A 21,344-nucleotide genomic window follows, 5' to 3' on the forward strand; every position below is an offset into this window, starting at 1 on the left:
TTGATCAAATTTATCTCCATGTTCTTTTAGGTACAAAGTACCTTAACTATTGTATTTTCAAATATAATAAGTACCATCTGTAGCACAGAGAACATTCTTCAGATACTCAAAATATTTTTTATTATAATAATACTATTAACAATATTCATTGTGAATTAAATTTTCTTAAGTACTTGAGACTATGAATAAGCTCTTCATAGACTGAGAGAAGTTTTGTAGTAATAATAATAATAATAATAATAATAATAATAATAATAGTAATAAATTTGTATGATGTTCCAGGCACCTTATTCTTTCAATTAATACCTTTAATCCTTGCAACTACTATGTGAAATGTATTATCGCTGTCTTAGTGAGGATTTTACTGCTGTGAACAGATACCATGACCATGACAACTCTTTTAAGGACAACATTTAATTTGGGCTGGCTTACAGGTTCAGTGGTTCAGTCCATTATCATTAAGGTGGGAACATGGCAGCATCTAGGCAGGCATGGTGTGGGAGGAGCTGAGAGTTCTACATCTTCATCTGAAGGTTGCTAGGAGAAGACTAGCTTCCAGGCAGCTAGGATAAGGGATTTAAAGCCCAAGTCCACAGTAGCACACCTACTGCAACAAGGCCACACCTTCAAATAGTGCCACTCCCTAGCCTAGGCATATCCAAACCACTACAATCACTAACCTTATTTTACAGAACAGAAAACTGAGGTTCACAGGGGCAAGGCAGCTTTTCCCAGGTTATGTCATGGTTAGTGAATCACAGATCTTAGAGGAACTTAGGGAGCCTGATCCAGAAACTATTCTGCCAACCATGAAGCCATACTGCTTTGTTTGTACATAGTAATATCTAGAGGTAGTTCAGAACCCTGGCTCTGATTTAATAGAATTGTATTGTAGATTATTACTACCTAATAGGCATCAGTCATGAAGATTACCAGCTTTAACATAATTTCATAGAATAAATTTTAACAGAATTTAAGGAAAAGCAAAATCTCAGGACTTTTGCCTTTGCTATAAAGTCTTCTGCTCCATTTTAGGTCTGGGTAGTTCTGTTATCACTTGGTATTTTCTTATGAATGTCTGGCTATTACGTTAATGTGAAATATGTTTAAAATATAAATCTATTAGTATGTGATATGTCTTCTAGTGTGTCTTCAATCAGTCAAAGCTATTGAAAATCACATGATAAAGTTTTTCATAAGATAGAGTTTAAAAAGTAAAAGATTGGATTAAGTTTATGCAATTTTTATTGAAAGAATACTCTTTGCTGTATCCATACTTTTAAATCACAAAAGCTTTGATTTGCATTTGTTTTTAGAGAAATAACCAAGGAAAAGGACAGAACAGAAGCCACAGCAGAAGAAACTGAGGAGAGAGAACAGGTCACTCCGAGGGGGCGAAAGACTGCTAACAGCCAGGGGCGCCGGAAGGGCCGGATCACCAGGTCCATGACAAGTGAAGCTGCAGCTGCCAGTGCTGCTGCTGCAGCCACTGAGGAGCCCCCTCAACCCCTGCCACCACCACCAGAGCCCAGTTAGTAGAAGAGATTTTTTTGTGTAGGGTGTAATCCTATCAAGGTTCTGTTTGATAGACAGAGTAAGGCAGGGTATGCCAATATTGATAACCAAAAAGTAATCGTAAAGTCTGCTTTATATTTCATTAAACTTGAACATAAAATCTGTTTAGAAAAAAATAATAGTTACAGTATAGCTTTTCTTCCATTTGTATAACACTTTCTCTAACTTTTTATTTGGCATATAGCATAAAATATTTCTATTTTTTTCCACATTAAAGTATTAATTCACTTATGTATGTACATGTGTCTGAGTGTAGGTACACATAGCCCACTGGCCATATGTAGAGGTCTAAGGACAGTTTTCATGCCTGAATTCAGATTGACAGACTTATAGCATAAGTGCCTTTATCTGCTGAGCCATCTTGCTGGTCCAGTTTTACAATATAAAAACAAGTTAATGAACAGTTATATAATGCCCATGTATTCCTCCCCTCTCTTTAGGAATTTTTCTTGAGCTTTGAGATTTAATTATTTTTATTAATTGTATATGTGTGCTTATACAATTTTATCTGTATAAAATGCCCACATATTTATCTGTGCACCATGTGCATTCCTTTTGCCCTTGGAAGCCAGCAGAGTGTGTTGGATCCTATGGAACTGGAGTTAAAGACAGTTGTTATGTACACCTGGCATGTAGGTGCTGGGAATTGAATGTAGTTCTCTTACCTTCGGAGCCATCCCTCCAGCCCTGTTTTATAATTTTTAAGTATTCATAATTTCTGTTTTAGTTGTTAAATGCCTGTTCTATGTTAACATTTTGCTTCTGAAGCATGAGTTACATAAACATTTTCTACTGTTGAGTGATTAAACTGTCTGTTTCCTTCTTTTTAAACCAGCATGGACAGCAGTATACTCAAAGCTGTTTTCCTATATTTAACATTTTTTTCTTATTTAAGGAATAAATTCTTAGGCAAGATATACTGGGCCTAAGAATATAACTATGTTTCTTTTTCTTACATTTTTCTTTAAAAGGATTTTTGTTGTTTGTCATATTTTTTAAAAGGATTATTTAACATTTCCCTTATTTATATCATTGACATTATTCAGTTAAACATTATTCAACATAATTTAACAATATTAACATTTAGCACTATTCTTTAAATGGATTATATTAGTGATGAAGTGCCTGTCTGTGTGATTCAGTGCTACCAACTTCACCATAAAATGAGGTAGAAAGACATTGAATGTTGTATAAATGGCAAGCATTATACATTGGATCCAAGCAGATGGGAGGATGAAAATGGTCCAGGGCAGGTCTTGGTGAACTGGCTTTCTCTTTAATTGTTTCTTCTTCTGCTGCAAAGCAGGGAGCTTGCAGAGGGTTTTATAAGTGAATGCTCTGATTAGGTTATACATTCTGGTGGCAAGAAAGGAAGAGGCACTGTGTTCCTTTGTCATTATAGGGCTTAGCATATGGCCAGAGGTGTCTATCAGAGAATATTGAGAAAGATCTTAACACTAAGAAGTGTAAAAATTTTCCATCTAATTGGCTCTTAAGAGGCTGATACTATCTAATTTTATGTAAATAAGTAAAGTATCAGATGAATTATTTGAATGGATGGTTCAATTTGGATTTCTTTTGTCTGAGTTTTCCTTTTATTTCAGTTTCTACTGAACCTGTTGAGACTTCAAGATGGACAGAAGAAGAAATGGAAGTTGCTAAAAAAGGTAATGAACAACAGTATGTAAAGTTTGGAGTTTATTCTTTTTTGTATTTTTTTTATTTATTTTTAAGATTGGTAATGGGTGAAATAAAACAATTTTTTAATTGAAAAAAAAAAATAGGCCAGGGGCTAAAGAGATGGTTCAGTGGTTAAGAGTACTGTTCTTCTAGAGGATCTGGCTTCACTTCCCACCAGTCACATGATGGCTCACAACCATGTGTAGCTCCAGTATCAGGGGATCCAGTTCTGTCTTCTGACTTTTGTGGGTACCAGGAATGAACATGGTGTTACATACATATAAACCGGCAAACCCACAAAAAAACCTCAAACACACGCCTGAGTGCAAGTGAAGCACATACTCATACATATGCACATGTACAAAGACTAGGCCAGCCTTGTCTACTTAACAAGTTCAAGGTCAACCTTGGCTGTGTGGCATGACCCCATTTATACCCCTAAAAAAGGTTTTCTAAAAAGGTAAATAGAATTTTGAAGTAAATTTAAGTAAATAATTAACCTTTGTATATTTGAAGGTGCCCATGTTTGAGGAATTTACGATTCTCTCTGGAGTTTTATTTTGATTTTCATTGGAGAGCAGAGTACTATTTTGATATTTCTACAGTAGTTGTGATTATATGCATTAGAAATTATTTGGGGATAAATGATGAATGTGAAATCTATATTTCTATTATTTGCAAGTTGTATTGAGTAGAATGAAGACTGTTTCCTTGTTTTCTATTTGGTTAAGTCTTTTAATGATTGGTTTGTTTATTTAGCGTGTGTATGACACATGCAATGGAACATAAGTGAAAGTTAAAGGAATCCTGTTCTCTCCTTCCATTTTGCTTTTGAGGCAGGGTCTTTTTGTCGTGTTTTTGTTGCATTCCAGTGATAAGCTTCCACCCAGTTCTGTTTTTCTCCATCACTCACATAGGAGTGCTGCCTTCTAGGGTATGTGTCATTGCTTCTGGCTTTGTATGTGGGGTCTGGGGTTCAATTTTAGGTCATTAGGCTCATTCAGCAAACACTTTACCCACTGAGCCTTCTGCCTAGACTTAGTTAAGTCCTCTAATTATATACCACCAAGAAAATGAGTCAGACATGAGATTGTAATGTTTGTGGCCAAGCAGACACTGATTTGAGTCCTGTATCTGCTATTTTAGTAGTTGGGTGGTCTGCATTGTATCATAGCACTCTATAGACTTTGTTTTTCCATCAGTGTTTACTACTGCATTATAATTTGAAAGTGAACTAAAATTTTTTACAGGGTAAACAGTAATTTTTAGAAAGCTAATCAACACCATCTTATAATCCTTAAAAGAAATTATTACATGTAGGTTAGCTGTTTGTTGACATGTTCAGTATTAATCTACTTACTGTTTATCAGGTAATGACGAATGCTTTTTTTTTTTTTTTTTTTTTTTTTTTCCCTAGCCAAGGTTTTTTTTTATTAGCCCTGGCTGTCCTGAGGCTGGTCTTGAACTCACAGAGATCCACCTGCCTTTACCTCCCAAATGCTGGGATTAAAGTTGTGCTCTGAATGTTACATTTTAAAATCATACATAAGCAAAATTTTCTGAAAATTAAGTAGTTTAAAGTGTGTGTCTTAAAATATTTTTGTTTACTATTTTGTTAAACATATGTTTGTTTGTTTGCTATAAGTGGCAGATGTTAAATGTGTATAATTATTAGAAAGATTTCTAATAATTATTAGAAGATGTACTTCTCATGCATCATCAGAGTGTGGGTTCTAGACATTGAACTCAGATTGTTAGGCCTGCAGGTTGAGCAGTTTGGCCTACTGAGCCACCTCCCTAGCCCCCTACCCTTATATGATGTTCAGATTTAAGTACAACTCCTTTGATTGTACTGTAAGGACCTCCTGATTGAGTTATCCTCCCAACCCCCAATTTTCTTTTCTTTTCTTTCTTTCTTTCTTTCTTTCTTTTTTTTTTTTTTTTTTTTAAGTATGTTTGTTTTTGATAAAACAAATTCTGTAGCCTCAAACTTGGCCTTGAACTTCTGGTCCTCCTGTTTTAGACTTCTAAATATTGGAATTGCAGGTGTATGCCACCGTATCAGATCTTCCAATTCTTATTATAAAGGGAGCTGTTCATACTAATCTTTAAAACCAATGTTTATTTCTACTTGTTATGTATCTAATTTTATATAGTTCTCCATATATCTATATATGAAATATCATATTTTTGTTTGTTTGTTTGTTTGTTTTTGTTTTTTCGAGACAGGGTTTCTCTGTGTAGCCCTGGCTGTCCTGGAACTCACTCGGTAGACCAGGATGGCCTCAAACTCAGAAATCCGCCTGCCTCTGCCTCCCAAGTGCTGGGATTAAAGGCGTGCGCCACCACCGCCCGGCATAATATCATATTTTTATTCTTTGAACACACACACATATATATGCTTGCATGTATTTAGTATGTATGTATGATTAGAAAAATACTAAATTGGGATTTATTTGGAGGTTGAGCCTAGGGCCTCATGCATGCTAGGCAATTGCTTTACCCCTAAACACTTTCCCTAGCCCTTTTAACTTTATATTTTTAACTTTTGATTTTTTAAAATGTATTTGTGCGTTAGCTAAAAAGTTCTGTTTATAAATTTTATATAATTTATATTATAAATTAATTATATAAAATTAATTTTATATAATTTATAATAATTTATATTTTCTTATTATTAAAATACTAACTCCAAGGACCTAGAAATACCAGTTTCTCTACTTTGCAAGTATCTGAGCCATTTCTGTAGATCCAGCTTATCCCCTTTGGGGAATCTGATCTCTGTGAGGTGCAAAGTTTACCAAACATGTTAAATTTTGGAGAATATATAAAAGTACAAGTGAGTTCTGTACCAGTAACTATTTCAATAAATATTGAAGTATATTAACAAATGTCTGAAAGTATACTTTTAGTGTTATCGGTTTAATGTCAGTAGTCAAGTTGCTTTAATATATCTCTTGCTTTCTTAAACAGGTGGCTTGATCACTTAATATTTACTCTGTTTTTAAAATGCAGGCCTGGTAGAACATGGTCGTAACTGGGCAGCCATTGCCAAAATGGTGGGAACTAAAAGTGAAGCCCAGTGTAAAAACTTCTATTTTAACTATAAAAGACGGCACAATCTTGACAACCTTTTACAGCAACATAAACAGAAAGTGAGTAGAGCAGTGGTGGTAAGTGTTTTACTTATCATTTTTTACTTAAAAGTGTTTTGATCCCCAGAATCCACATAGTAGAGAGAACTGACCTTTGGCTTTTGTATTTATGATATATATATATATATATATATATATATATATATATATATATATATATATATATATATATACACACACACACACACACACACACACACACACACACACACACACATATACATGCATACATATATACACCTTTTCTCTAAGAATAAATTAAAATACAGATTTGTTTGTTTGCTGTTTGAGACAGGGTTTTTCTGTGTAATCCTGGCTGTCCTGGAACTCACCCTTTAGAATAGGCTAGCCTCAAACTCAGAGATCTGCCTGTCTCTGCCTCCCAAGTGCTGGGATTAAGCCACCACTGCCTGGCTAAACTACAGTATTTAAAACCTTCTCTGTCTCGTCATTTTAGTCATAGAGACTTCAATTGTTTACTTATTAATCTTTTTCAAAAAGGTCTCAAGAAGACATTGTAGAATTCTAATACTTATTTCCTAGTATAACACAATTTGCAAGATAGAACATTTTTTTTACCAACAAAATCTTTGCCTTCATTAATCATAAAAAATATGGAACAGTAATACCAAGAACAATCTGCTTCTGTGCAATTGTCTTACTCTTTAGTGTTCATTGTACCATTAATAATATCAAACATTGAAAATTACTTAAGCCTGGAGTAGTGAGACATGCCTTTACCCAGCACTTTGGAGGCAGAAGTAGGTGGATCACTGAGTTTGAGGCCAGGCTGGTCTACACAGCAACTTCCAGGACAGCCAGGGCTATGCCCAGAAACCATGTCTTGGGGGTGAGGGTGTGGGGAAGAAAGCAAGAAGCAAATTACTTAAATATTTTAAAGCAGAAATTTAATTGCATATGAATGAAAATAATAAAAATCATTTTAAAGACTGCAGCAGCGATGCAGTCAGTCTTTACCTAACTTGGGTTTTTAGAAGTAGAATGTGTAACTATATGAACCTATGCATGTATAACTATGTATAATTATGTGAACCTATGCAGGGCCTTTTTGTGTGCACACAGATGTAAATATATGTCTGTTTATCTAAAAGATTTAAGATCAGTTGTACCAGTCAGTATATTTAGAATGTATAGCTATTTTGGAATTATAAAAAGTCATTTTTTAAATATAATTTTCTGTCTTCTACATGTCATATTTGTTATCTTTATTAGAATGTGATCATATATCCTTTTTTATTAGATAAAATAAATATCTGAACTGGCTATGGTCTCAAAATTACAGTTTTCAAAACGGTTCAGATAAAATGTTTTGGAGAGTATAGGGGTTGAACGAGGTCCCATAGAACACAAGTTGGCCTTGAGCAGACACTTGTCTATGGCCCAGGCTTCCCAAGTACTGAGATGTAGATTTAGTGTTAACTTTTGGTAGGGTTTGTTGAAGTTGTCCACTGCCCAAAAGGCCAGTTTGTGGTTGCCTGTCCTCCTAACGTAGATCCTATTGTACCCACATGCTTTCTGACTACTGTGTAATACTATATTGTTTCAGGAATGAAATAGTTTGCTTAGTTTCTCCTTTGGTTATTTAACTTACAATAATTGAATTACTATTTTGTACCTGTAGGCTTCACGAAAACCCCGTGAGGAACGAGATGTGTCTCAGTGTGAAAGTGTTGCTTCCACTGTTTCTGCTCAAGAGGATGAAGATATTGAAGCCTCAAATGAGGAGGAGAATCCAGAAGATAGTGAAGGTATTTCAGAATCCTAAATTGTGTGTGATTTCTGTCACCTCACATATGAAATTTAGTTTAGTTGTTGATTATGTAGGAATTGCTTCACTGAGGAAATAGTATATTAGTGCTTTCATGGCCTAGGTTTAAAAACAATGTATTTATTCATTTGATCAACAAGTATTTGTTTCTGTGTACTTAAGATTGCACAGGTGGTACAACCTGAATATCCTGATAATGACCTTCCTGTTTCAGATACTGTTTTTGTATGCCTCTGAGTGTATCATGGACAAATTTGCAAATTTTGTTGTTATTGTAAGTTTATATATATTTTTTACTGCCTCTAGGTTGATTTATTTCATATTTTAAGGTTTTTTGATTTTTGTTTTTGTTTGTTTCTTTTGTTTTGTTATTTTGAGACAGGGTTTCTCTGTGTAGTTCTGGCTGTCCTGGAACTCACTCTGTAGACCAGGCTGGCCTCGAACTCAGAAATTTGCCTGCCTCCTAAGTGCTGGGATTAAAGGTGTGCGCCACCACTGCCCGGCATATTTTAAGTTTTACACATCATATTTAGCTTATATTAGTTATCTGGATGGCATTACTTCCCTGAGCTGAAAAAATAACCACCTAAGAAACCAAGGGATAATTGCTTAAACCAATTGACACAGCTTCCTGACATGTCAAATTTGGATGTTAGTTATAGAAAAATGAAGACAATAATTTATTTCAGTTTATATTAGTTTTCACTATTCTGTGTACATTTTCTTTGTAAACTGAGTGCTTCTGCTATGAGGATTCTTAGACTATTATTGGTAAACACACATTTTATTATTAGAGTTTAAACTGTGTATAATTAGAGTTACTTGATATTTTCCTTGTCAGGTCTTATATTTCAAATAGGCTTAGGAAGCAGCTCTGTATGCTTCAGTTTTAGAAATACTGATTGTGTATATTATTTCTAAAAGCTAGTATTATCTTTTAACCTTAAAATTGTAAATTTCAAATGGGATTTAGGTTTTTACAAAAATCAACTTTTTCTTCATGAGTTTTTGTATAAAACATTGAGACAATTAATACAAGTGTAAAGAGACTACTGGGACCTTAGAGGAGGATTGAGAATAGTTTAGGGCAACTTGATCTGTTCATGATACTTATTTCACAGCTATGTATCTGTTAAGTGCTATTCCTTGTGGTTATAAATGTGAATAAAACCCTTACTAATTTTACTTATATGCACTTTCCGTAGTTTAAAAATATTAAATGTTAAATTTAATAGCTTGAGTGTTAGAAACCATATCAACATAGCTTCTATTAAACTATAGTTTTATAATCATTCCATTTTATTATTAATTTCTTTTTGTGCCTAATTTTTAAATTAAACTTTATTGTAGCTTTGAATATATGGAAATGTATAGGAAAATACCAGTATGTACTAGAGTAAGTATTACCTGAGGATTTGGGAATCCACTTGGGATTTTGAACAGTATTCCCTGTGGATAAAGGGACCACTGTATTAATCTCTTTGGGCTACTTTAGTAGATTAGTATATATTGAATTGGTTAACTACAGAAATATGCTTTTACAATTCTGTAGGTTAGAAGTTCAAAATCAAGGTGCTTAGCAGAACTCCCATGTGATGAGATCTCTTTCTGGCTTTATAGGCTGCCTGCTGCTGCCTCATTCTGTCTTCATGTAGCCTTTATGTGTGCACTTCTGCTATTGTCTCTGAACAACAAATCCATGGTCAAGACCTCATTCAACCTAATTTACCTCTGTGAAGCAGTTGCAGTTACACTGGAAGTTAGCAGTTCAACAGTGGACTTGTGAGGATGAACATAGTTCAGTCCACAGTAAAGCCTAAGGCTAGTTTTATACACTTTTATCTATGGGCAAGGCAGAAGATCTGCACCCTGCAAAAGTCCCAAAATCAAAATGATACGCACACGCACGCACGCACGCACGCACGCATGCGCGTATACACACCCTTCCCCCCACTTTTACTTTTAGTATATTTGTTTGTTTGTTTTAATTGCAAGTATGAAAATAAGGTATAAGCCGGGCGGTGGTGGTGCACGCCTTTAATCCCAGTACTTATGAGGCAGAGGTAGGCGGATTTCTGAGTTCGAGGCCAGCCTGGTCTACAGAGTGAGTTCCAGGACAGCCAGGGCTACACAGAGAAACCCTGTCTCGAAAAACCAAAAAAAAAAAAAACCAAAAATAAGGTATAGTGCATGAGTTTGTTCTGGTATTCATGCAGTAGGCATTCTTGACATCTACAGTAGTCTGCTTAGGACATCCTGTGCCATCTATAGAAGTCTCCTCATAATAAAAAATGCACTTTTCCAAAGATTTCTTTGCTTTTCTTTTTAGCTCAGCTTCTTTCGCAAAGTATCCAAGAGAATAAAGTTACAGGAGCTTACATGGCCTATGACCTCATGCTTCTTGCTAACCCTAAAGAGGCATCATTGATGTACTTTTTATTATGTGGCAAGGCTCTTGTTAGTAGAAGCTGATTATAAATAGGAGAATTTCTCTCTATCTTTTTCTAAAATGTCCAACTGGGTATTTATCTAGGGTGAGAAGACTTAAATCTGGAAGACTGAAATTTTACTATTTCTGGACTTTACCTTTGGATCCTTTTGTAGTCATTAAGGGCTTGCCTGTTTATTCCTTATCCTTTGAAAAGAAAGTTTGTTAGCTGGTGCATTGTGGACTATTAGCTAGTTTTCTGTGGTTTGAATGAAAGGGTGTATATTGGGTACTTTTAATGTTTTTAGGTTAAGTAAGTTGTTAATTTTCCTCACTGTATAATCAAAAATAAAGATTAAGTCAAGGTTTTTGGTAGCTTTTTATCATTTTTGATCTGACTTTTGGCAATTGCTGCTATTTAGTAAGCTTTACCTCAACTCTAGACTCATGTGTCTATGTTGTAAAAGCCACTTTAGAGTTGCCATAGAGAGCAAATACTATAGCCCCAGCAGCAGGCTGATCTTTCTCACCACTGTTACCTGTGTCGGTTCCTTGACTCCAGTTCTCTGATGTCTCATATAGTCCATCAGCAATAATGCCTGCTTTGCTTTACGTATACTATGAATATATTGTCCCGACTCCTTGTTTCCATTGATAGTCTCTCCTCTGTGTTATTTTCTTGTTTGAGTTCCCTGGTTCTTTTTGTTCCTTTTTTTTTTCTTTTTTATTTTTTTTTTTTCATTTGTTTCCTTCCCAGTATCCTTGTGAAATAAATCTAATCATGTTTATTCTCTATTCCAAAGCCTGAAACACTTTTCTATTTCTTCAAGAATAAAAGTCCAAGACTCTCTTGGTGACTAATATGAATGAGTAATAGAAGTTACTATTGTGCCTCTGAGCTTTCTGTTGATTATGTTTTCATTTGTTCTCTGCTCCAACCACACGGGTGATTCTTGAGTTGTTTCTGAATAAAATAATCCCATTCTGAGCCTTGACACTTTCTGATAGCTATATGTGAATTCTCCCATCTCTGTCTAGAGCTGACTTTCTTCCTTTAGGCCTCCTTTTGGGACATCTCTTTACCATTTGTAGTTCTTCCTCTCACTACTTATTTAATTTATATTGTCACTGTATTATCACATAATATATTTGAAATATTTATTATTCTGTAGGCTCCATGAGAATGTGTCGTTGTATAGTTTATGGGGGTTTGAGTGATGGCTCAGTGGTTAAGAACACTTTCTGCTTTTACATATTTGTTCCCAGCACCCATGTGGTGGCTCACAATTATCTCTAGTAACTCTGGTTCCGGGGGATCTGATGTACTTTTTATGCTTCCTCAGGCATGTGGTCCATATGTATAAACACAGGCAAAACACAGATACATATAAAAAAAAAATTAAGAATATAATTTGATTTTCAGTGCTGTGTGTATCCCAGTACCTTTAAAATCTCTGTACACATATGTATTTGGATAAATGAAAAAACTGAATTTCCAGTTTTAAAATTATTCTGTTGAAAATATATATTCACAGATGGTAATATAATATTTATTTTTTCATTCCAACAATATAACTTTATCCTAGTTAAGGTTTCTATTGCTGTGATTAAACACAATGACCAAAAAGCAACATGAGAAGAAAAGGGTTTATTTCTTCTTACAACTCTTTCTCACACTATATCACTGAGGGAAGCCAGGACAGGAACTCAAGGCAGGAACTGAAGCAGAAGCCATGGAGAAGTGCTGCTTACTGGCTTGTCCAGGGTAAATATTCCAAGTGTCGTCTGCTCCCTAAGACCACATGCCCAGGGGTGGCACTACTGTAAGTTGGGCTTTTCCATATCAGTTACCAATCAAGCAAATGCCTCACAGGAGTCCGTATAGGCTGGAGTTGGTGGCAGTCTCTCAATTGTAGTTCCCTCATCTCAGGTAACTCTAGTTTTTGTCAAGTTAAAAAAAATTCTACAGGACAAACTTCATAGTGTCAAAGTGAACCTGTTTTTCTAGAGATATTTCTGTGTGTGTTCAGATGTGCCTTATGTTAACTTTTTAACATTAAAAATCTTCCACCTGAATGTTTTCATTCATGGAATAGTTTTGTTTAGGTTTTTATTCCCCATCTTTCTCTGTCTTTAAGATATTCCATTTTTTAGACAAGAAACCATTTTAGAAAGAATTTTTACTTTCAAGTTCAGAAGCTCAAGACTATTTGATCTTTCACTTTTACACCTTTAGAGCATGTTAGCTTTGCCAGAAGCTGCTCTTCCCTCCCTGATGTCACCACAGGAGTCAAGTCCATCCTAACAAGTGCTTTCAAGCATGGTTTCTGTCACCACCTGAAACCTGTTCATTATCAGATTTTTATGCTGTATCATTATCTTTAAGGTGCTGAAAATAGTTCTGATACAGAAAGTGCTCCCTCTCCTTCACCAGTTGAAGCTGCCAAGTCCAGTGAAGACAGCAGTGAAAATGCTGCTTCTCGAGGAAACACCGAACCTGTGGCTGAGCTTGAGGCCACCACTGACCCTGCACCCTGTGCATCTCCCTCTTCAGCAGCTCCAACCACAAAACCAGCAGAAAGTGAAAGCGCGGAGGCCCAGGTGACTGACAGCGCCAGTGTGGAGACCGCAGAGCCGATGGATGTAGACCGTGAGCAGTGCGGTGCCGAGGGCAGTTCTGGTCTTGATCCACCAGCCCCTGCCAAAGCCGACTCCGTGGACCCAGAAATGCAGGTACCTGAAAATACTGCGTCTAAAGGTGAAGGGGATGCCACGGAGAGAGACTTGGAGAGCACCAATGAGAAGACAGAGGCTAGAGATGAAGACTTGGTAGTGGCTGAGCAGATCCAGAGGCCTGAACCACAGTCAGACAACGACTCGAGTGCCACATGCAGTGCAGATGAGGATGTTGATGGGGAGCCAGAGAGGCAGAGGTGAGATGTGGCTTTGTTTCCTCTCTACTGCTTCTTGGCTCATTGGCAGAACAGTTCTGTCCACAGAGATGGCTCCTGTAAGAGATTGGGAAGCTCCTAGCAATCCATGGTTTTAATTTCGAGCTATTGTGTAGCTTTGGTTTTTGTTGTTTTTAAGTGGCACAAATGAAAAATATCTTCTATGTCTGTATTGTTACATATAGTCTGTGATAGGGAAGGGGCAGGCTGGCTTTCAGCCAATGGAATTGTGAATAACGTCACAGGCAAATCGTGGAGCCTAACTTTGGCAGCAGTGGTAGGTGATGAAGACGGTAGAAATGAACGACCATGGCTTTAACTCTGGGTTTGTCTAAGTTGGTTGGACCTCAGAACAAAGTGTGTCTAGCCCATTGTCATCAATTAAAGAGAATGCTCCAAGGAGAAATGTCATTGTTGAAATGTTTTGAAAATATTTTCATTTATTTATTATTTTGGGGGCCTTGAGGACAGGCTTTTGTTATGAGGTCAGGTTGGGCTTCAAATTAATATGTAGCCCAGGCTGGCCTTATATTTGTGTTGCACCTTCTGTCCTAGTACTAGGATTACAGGCATATCTGTGAGGGGCTTTCTTTTCTTTTCTTTTCTTTTCTTTTCTTTTCTTTTCTTTTCTTTTCTTTTCTTTTCCTTTCCTTTCCTTTCCTTTCCTTTCCTTTCCTTTCCTTTCCTTTCCTTTTCTTTCTTTCTTCCTCCCTTTCTTTCTTGTGTTCTTTCTTGTTTTTGCACTGCTGAGGATCAAAGCTAGGGTATCACACATGCAGGATAAGCACTCTTACTAAGCCGTATCCAGCCCCTGAAAATTCTGAAGCTCATAACTAAACATACATTAGTCGGCATTATATTGACTTTTTATATTGGTTATAATTTTAAATTAGTCATATTTATGATATAAAATATCAGAATAATTAATTATTTAGATTCTAATTGTGAGGAAGGAAGTATGTGTGCTCTGGTCAGAAGCACTCAGGGCAGTTGGCTTTGTCTCTTCATCATACGGCTTCCAAGGATTGGACGGACTCTCTTCATTAAGCTTAGTGACAAGTGAGTCATCTTGCCAGCCCGCAGAAGAATTTAGTCATTAAAGGCAAATTTATAATAAAAATGCATAATAGCTGTCAGGGCTTTTATAATGACATTGTACAGAAATAAGTAGTAATTTGATAATTTTAATATCAGGGTGTTCCATTTTCTTTGAAAGAAATGTAATCACTTATAACCAGAAATGTTGGATTGTTGCAGATTCCAAAAGTAAAGTAAGACTATAATATAGTTATAAAATTGAGTAGTCTCCCCCTCAAAACTTGATTACTTTTAATAATACTAAGATGAATGAGCTTCTCATTAGAAGTCATATTTTACTCAGAACTTAGCTTTGTGCAGTGTGCTCTGACATCACTGTACATGTTTACATTTTATTGCTTTAAGTAGTGTTGATAAAGGTACTGTAGTAACTCCTGAAGAGCGTCAACTGCTAGAATTTTCACCAGTAAACATTGGAATAAGATGGGGATTTTGTCTAATATCCATTTGTCAGAAAATGCAATCATCTAGTTCATTCTTTTTCTTTCATCTCATAATAGTCTAGAATTTATTTTAATTGTCCAAGTTTTTTTAAACACATTTGTGTGTCTGTTCATTTCCTGTGTGGAGGTGAGAACAACTTGCAGGAGCCGGTTCTCCCCTTCCACTGTCTCATCTCCAGGGACTGGCTTCAGGTTGTCTGTTTGGCAGCAAGTGATCTTTACCCTCTGAGTTTTCTTGAGGTCTAGCCCCATCTTTATCTAGAGTAACACACATGGATTAAAGTAGTGTTGTCTTTTTGAAAAGGCTTTTCCATCTTTAAGAAGAGTTATCTATGTTTTGTGCTGTTAGGTTTATTAACTTTATTATAAAAGAAAAATTAGGATACCAGTGACCTAAGAATGTGAGCACCAAAAGACACTTGGTATGGTTGGCAGGTGCTCAGTGGCAGAGCATGACATCCTTGGTTTGATTCCCAACATAACCATCACCAAAAAAATCAGAAGCTCCTCAGGAAAAACAAAATCATTGTAAAATTATGGTGAATTCTGAATGAAATTCTAAAATCTATACAACTTTTAAGATGTTAAAATGATATTTTCGGTTTTCTACCTCTTTAATATTAGCTTTCAAGAATGCAGTTTGTAAATTAATTTTCTTTATAAATTCTTATTTTCTTACCAATCCACAGATTTAAAAACGTTTCTCTTTACCCATTGTCCATTGTGACTTTGAATAATATGACAGAGGCTATATAAAATACCTCACCAATTTATTGTGTGTGTCTGTGTAAAGCATATCAACTTCATATATACTGGATATCCTAAGCGCATGTGTAGATACTGGAGACAAGTGAAATGTGCTGTGTGAAATGGCTGGGAGGGACTGTGAGCAGAGAGACACATGTCAGTGTGAATCTGCTATGTGGAAATGCTGGATCTACATTTTACATTTGTAAGAAGCCTTACGTTTGGAATTTAAGGTTAAATTCTCAAATTTTAAATGGCAGTTGCTTCTCGCCCGTGATCCCAGGAAAACATTCTATACTAGGGAACTAATTTTTTGGTTGTCATTTTTGTTTTTAATTATCACAGTTACACTATGTGTGTGAACAGCAGTCATACATAACCCAGTGCACATGTGTAGCCCAGAGGACAGACTTGTGAGAATTGGTTCTCTCCGTTTATCATGTATGTCCTGGGAATTGTGTGTCTTGGTGACAAGTGGTTTTACCCTCTGTGCCATCTCAGTAGTCCAAGGAACTAGTTTTTAACATATGCTTGTATGTTAGTAAATTGATACTAAATAGTTTTCATGGGTTTTGTTGTTACTGTTTTTGTCGATTAAATGTAGATGAGTAAAGTCAGATAAATATCCACTTGAAAGTCAATATTACATTTCTTTAATCTGGAAAATTAATGTTATAGGCTCTTTGTTTTCTCTCTTACTTTCAAATATTTATTAACTGTACTAGGATTTGAATGTAAGGTCATACTCATACTAGGAAAGTATTCTAATATTAAGCTATACCCCAGCCTTCCTCACATCTTATTAAAGCTAATGTCACACACATACACCCTTAAAATGAATTGTGGTGATTTTATATTTGAAGACACAAATAAAAATAACTTATTTTTATTTGAAACTGCCAATTATAGAGTGTTTCCCATGGATGCAAAGCCTTCATTGTTAAACCCTCCTGGATCTGTACTACTCTCATCCCCTATTAAACCAAACCCATTGGATCTGCCACAGCTTCAGCATCGTGCTGCTGTTATCCCTCCAATGGTAAGTGCCACTCTTAGACAAGTAAAACTGAACCATAGCAACCTTCATGGACATAAGTTATTCTCTCTTTTACTTGGCTCTTAAACTTTTCTAAATATTGTGGTGAAAAGCAGGCAATGTGAAATTAACTATTTTAGTCAAACAAATTTTTTTTGTTTATTTTCATGTATTATGTTGTGCCAAAGATTTTATAAGAATCTTAGAGAAGCAGAAGCCTCTTAGTTAGAAATTCAATATTACATATAGGATTTAAAATTTCTGTTAGACCAAAATTGTTTGGTTTGGTTTGGTTTGGTGGCACAAGGAGAAAAAGCTGTGTTCACATGTAAATCAAAAGACAGAAAGTCATATTTGGCCATTTACACTAAGGTATAATCTGTAGTAGTATGTAGAGCATAGATTTATGTTAGATCTCTATGAGCTTTTATGGCTGTTTGTTGTATATCAAGTATTTAATAATCATAAATAAAAACATAGTTGCAAGCTGTCTGAGGGCTTTACTGCTGTGAACAGATACCATGACCAAGGCAACTCTTATAAGAACAACATGTAATTGGGGCTGGCTTTCAGGTTCAGAGGTTCAGTCCTTTATCCTCAAGGTGAGAACATGGCAGCATCCAGGCAGGCATGGTACAGGAGGAGCTGAGAGTTCTCTACATCTTCATCTAAAAGGACGTTAGTAGAATACTAGCTTCCAGGCAGCTAGGATGAGGGTCTTAAAGCCCACATCCACAGTGACACACCTACCAGAAGGCCACACCTTCTAATAGTGCCACTCCTTTGGCCAAGCATATACAAACCATCACACAAACCAAGCTGGTTGTACACTTTTGTTGTCCAGTTGTTCAAGAGGTTGAGACAGGAAGATTGCAGTAAGTTTAGGTCAGCCTGAGGAGGACTGCCATAAGTTTAGGTCAGCCTGGGACATATAGTGAGTGTGTAGCCAGCCAGGGCTACCTATCTCAAAAACAAAACAAAATCCGTAATTACAAAGTGGGACAATGCTGTATGCTATGAAAAACGTCAAGGACTGAATGAAAAGTAAGTCAGAGTGGTTCCCCTCTTCAGTCTGTCTGCATGAGTTAGTTTTCGGTAGGGAAGGTTCAGGAAGATAAAGGGGTCAAGGACGATGGCCCACATTCCTTGCTGAGGTTTTTTTCTAGAAGGGAGAGTAATAAAAAGGAGTCAATAGGTTGTTGAGTAGAAAGTTTCTTGGTGCTATTTAACTGGACTCAAAAGTAGGCAGTTTATTGTGAGTGTGAACTTTGTGTCTGAGTTCTTGTCACAGAGGGCATGTAAATCTATAGAAATGCATGTGACTGGTGAGAAAGAGCAATGTGGAATGAGACCAAAGACAGATCGATCAGAAGGACTTGATTAGATAAATGATCTTTAGTTTCTGGGTTTGTATTTTTATTTGTCACAGCTTTTTATGATTTCTGCTGTGATCAGTTCTTTAACTACCTAGCATTTTTTGAGAAGTTCTTTAATTAAAACCTGGTCAAATCATTTTAACCTCTAGCATTTCAGGAATAGAAGTATTACTTTTAACAGTTGGTAATTACTGTTACAATGGTCATTAGCACATTTCAATTCGATTTTTTGTTTCCTTGTAGGTTTCTTGCACCCCATGTAATATACCAATTGGAACGCCCGTAAGTGGCTATGCTCTTTACCAACGGCACATTAAGGCCATGCACGAGTCAGCACTCCTGGAGGAACAGCGGCAGAGGCAAGAACAGATAGACCTGGAATGCAGAAGCTCTACAAGCCCATGTGGCACTTCTAAGAGTCCAAACAGGGAGTGGGAAGGTAGGTAGATGAAACCATCACTACAAAGGGGGTCAAGCTAAACCCCAAGTTAGTGTCTGTCTTTTGTGCTGTGTATATGATTTCAGTTTATTACATATGTCCCTGACAGAAGAGTCCTAAAACTGATATGCTGGTTATACTGTTAAATACTGGAGACTGACAAAAAACAGCAGTAGCATTGTTAAATAGCATTCAAGGTAATGACTTTTCTGAATTCATTCTTCTTCTGAAAGTATAAAAACCATGTATGATCCTCTATTAATCTGACTTTTCAAAGTAGAAATTGATGTTCTGTTATTGAAGCAAGTCACCTGTGCGTAATGTTCTAACAGCTGTGACAGAGACATCTTTTTGTAGCAGATAGTTCTTACTCTCTGTTCAGCCTGTTAACCATGTGGCTGTGGGAGCTTTATTTTAGTTTTCTCATCAACAAAGTGAAACTAATAATACATATATCTTGCTAGGATTATAAAAAGTTAAAGAAAGAACAGTCAATATTGTTATATAATACATGGCTCAGTTTTTATAAAGAGTTTAGACTACTATAGACGTTCTGGTCACTGCAGTATCACTTACTGCTTCAAATGTTATATTTGAATTGATTCATTCTGTTACAGTTAGAGCATGATACATTTTTACTTAATATGAGGAGGTGATTTCAAAATTTTAATAATTTGTCTGATATGGTTAGAATTAGCATATAGTTGGTAGTATTTTCAAGTATGCTTAGAATGTATAAATAAGATTGTCTATGAGAGCTATGTATGCATGTTTTACTTAATGTAAAAGTGGGATTGAAGAATAGTTCTTCCTTCTGACTCCTTACTCCATGACACCCCAGTGATGTGTTATTAGCTACATAACATATTGAACTTCCTACAGTAGACTTAATTATGAGCTCGTTGTCTTAAACATGGATTGTTTTTTGTTATGTATGTGCTAATATAATGTGTATTTGAGGGACTGGAATATATTCTCTCCTTCCACAGTAGGATCTGGGGATCGAGTTTAGGTCGTCAGGCTTGCATAGCGAGCACTGTCCTGATCCATTTCAGCAGCCCTTAAATACAAATCTCATGCTAGCAAAAATGTGACCTAGGGGGTAATACTGAGGCCCAGAAAGAACGCAGAGTAACTCTCCTCTGCCAGCAATCGAACCCAGTGCATCATGGGCAGCTGTCCACTAACTCACATTCCCAGTCATAAGTAAAGGTTCCTTCTTTTGTTATTTTCTTGTCCTCTCCTTTTTTCCATTCTTTTTTCCTTCCCCCCTACACCTAGTGCTAGGTTTTCATAGCGTATGTCTCAAAAATCTCTACTAAGTACAATGGGTACTTAGATATTATATGCTGAAGTGATCCACCCTTGATGGGTGCTGGTGACACAGTTTTAATCCCAGCACTCAGGAGGTAGAGTCAGGCAGATCTGAGTTCGAGGACAGCCTGGTCTACAGAGAGAGTTCCCTGACAGCCAGAGTTGAATAGAGACTTTTGTCTCAAACCCCATCCTTCTCCCAGCCCTTGAAAGTAATGTATCCTGCTTCCTTCTTTCTTCTTTCTATTGGATATTAGTTCAGACCAAGTGCTGTGCACTGCCACATCCCATCCTCAGAGATGGTGATCTCTTACATATCACAGTTATGATGAAACCTAGTGTAGATAGATTATATATAACAGAGACCTGGTTACTTAGTCCTTATATGTTATTTAGGATAGGTTGGCTTCTTAGTTTTTTCCCCTTTGGTTTATTATTATTATTTTTATTATTATTATTATTGGCTTTTGTTTTTTTAAGACAGGGTTTCTTTGTGTAACAGCCCTGGCTATCCTGGAACTCCTTTGTAGACCAGCTTGGCCCTAAATTCACAAAGCTTCTTCACCTGCCTCTGTCTTTTGAGTGCAGAGATTAAAGAAGTGTGCCACAACCACTGCCCAGCTAGGATAGCTCTTTTAAAGGATAAAATAAAACTTGCATTAAAAAGTTACATTTAGCCGGGCAGTGGTGGCGCACGCCTTTAATCCCAGCACTTGGGAGGCAGAGGCAGGAGGATTTTTGAGTTTGAGGCCAGCCTGGTCTACAGAGTGAGTTCCAGGACAGCCAGGGCTACACAGAGAAACCCTGTCTCAAAAAACAAAACAAACAAACAAACAAACAAAAAGTTACATTTACTTCACTTATTTGTTGAGCTCCTGCCAATATTATTTAGTTAGTAATATGTAGATGATTCTCACTGAATAGTATAGTTTAGAACATTAACATCTTTAACTCAGTCTGCTTTTGATTCTATTGAACAACTAGAGTGACTGAATTAGGCCAAGTTTCTCTATAGTTAATAACCTTTGTTCTATGTGGTTTAGATTTCAGCAGTGCCTGAATTTTTAATTATAATTCAGTGATCTTAAAATCAACCTTTCATGTTAATATGACATTAATTACCTTACAGTTTGGTTTAAAATGATGTTACAGAGTGGGATTGTCTTTTATATTTTATCTAAAGGTTTTGCTTTGCTAGGCCACCTAATGTATGCCTCCAGTATTTTTATTTCTACAAGCTGTATGTCTTTCCTTTGAGGTTATTCCTAAATACTGTATAGTTCAATGTCTGGGATGTTCTTCCAGATAGCATT

The 21,344-nt window shown here is 36.3% G+C and overlaps 1 protein-coding gene across 50 annotated transcripts in view; it reads left to right on the plus strand.

The window, feature by feature from the left end:
* Ncor1 (nuclear receptor corepressor 1) overlaps positions 1-21,344 on the plus strand; it is a 149,926-nt gene that overhangs the window by 80,174 nt on the left and 48,408 nt on the right. For 25 of the 50 annotated variants that reach the window (XM_076936627.1, XM_076936628.1, XM_076936626.1 and 22 more), the window contains 7 exons: positions 1,317-1,531; positions 3,180-3,242; positions 6,271-6,428; positions 8,053-8,179; positions 13,014-13,560; positions 16,776-16,905; positions 18,522-18,717. In XM_076936627.1, the coding sequence (XP_076792742.1) occupies positions 1,317-1,531; positions 3,180-3,242; positions 6,271-6,428; positions 8,053-8,179; positions 13,014-13,560; positions 16,776-16,905; positions 18,522-18,717 (1,436 nt within the window). Of the gene's footprint in view, positions 1-1,316; positions 1,532-3,179; positions 3,243-6,270; positions 6,429-8,052; positions 8,180-13,013; positions 13,561-16,775; positions 16,906-18,521; positions 18,726-21,344 lie in introns of those variants that run through there. The other 25 variants (XM_076936656.1, XM_076936668.1, XM_076936638.1 and 22 more) reach the window with 6 other exon arrangements.

The sequence above is a fragment of the Arvicanthis niloticus genome, chromosome 6 (genome assembly GCF_011762505.2).
Source record: "Arvicanthis niloticus isolate mArvNil1 chromosome 6, mArvNil1.pat.X, whole genome shotgun sequence".
NCBI lineage: Eukaryota > Metazoa > Chordata > Mammalia > Rodentia > Muridae > Arvicanthis > Arvicanthis niloticus.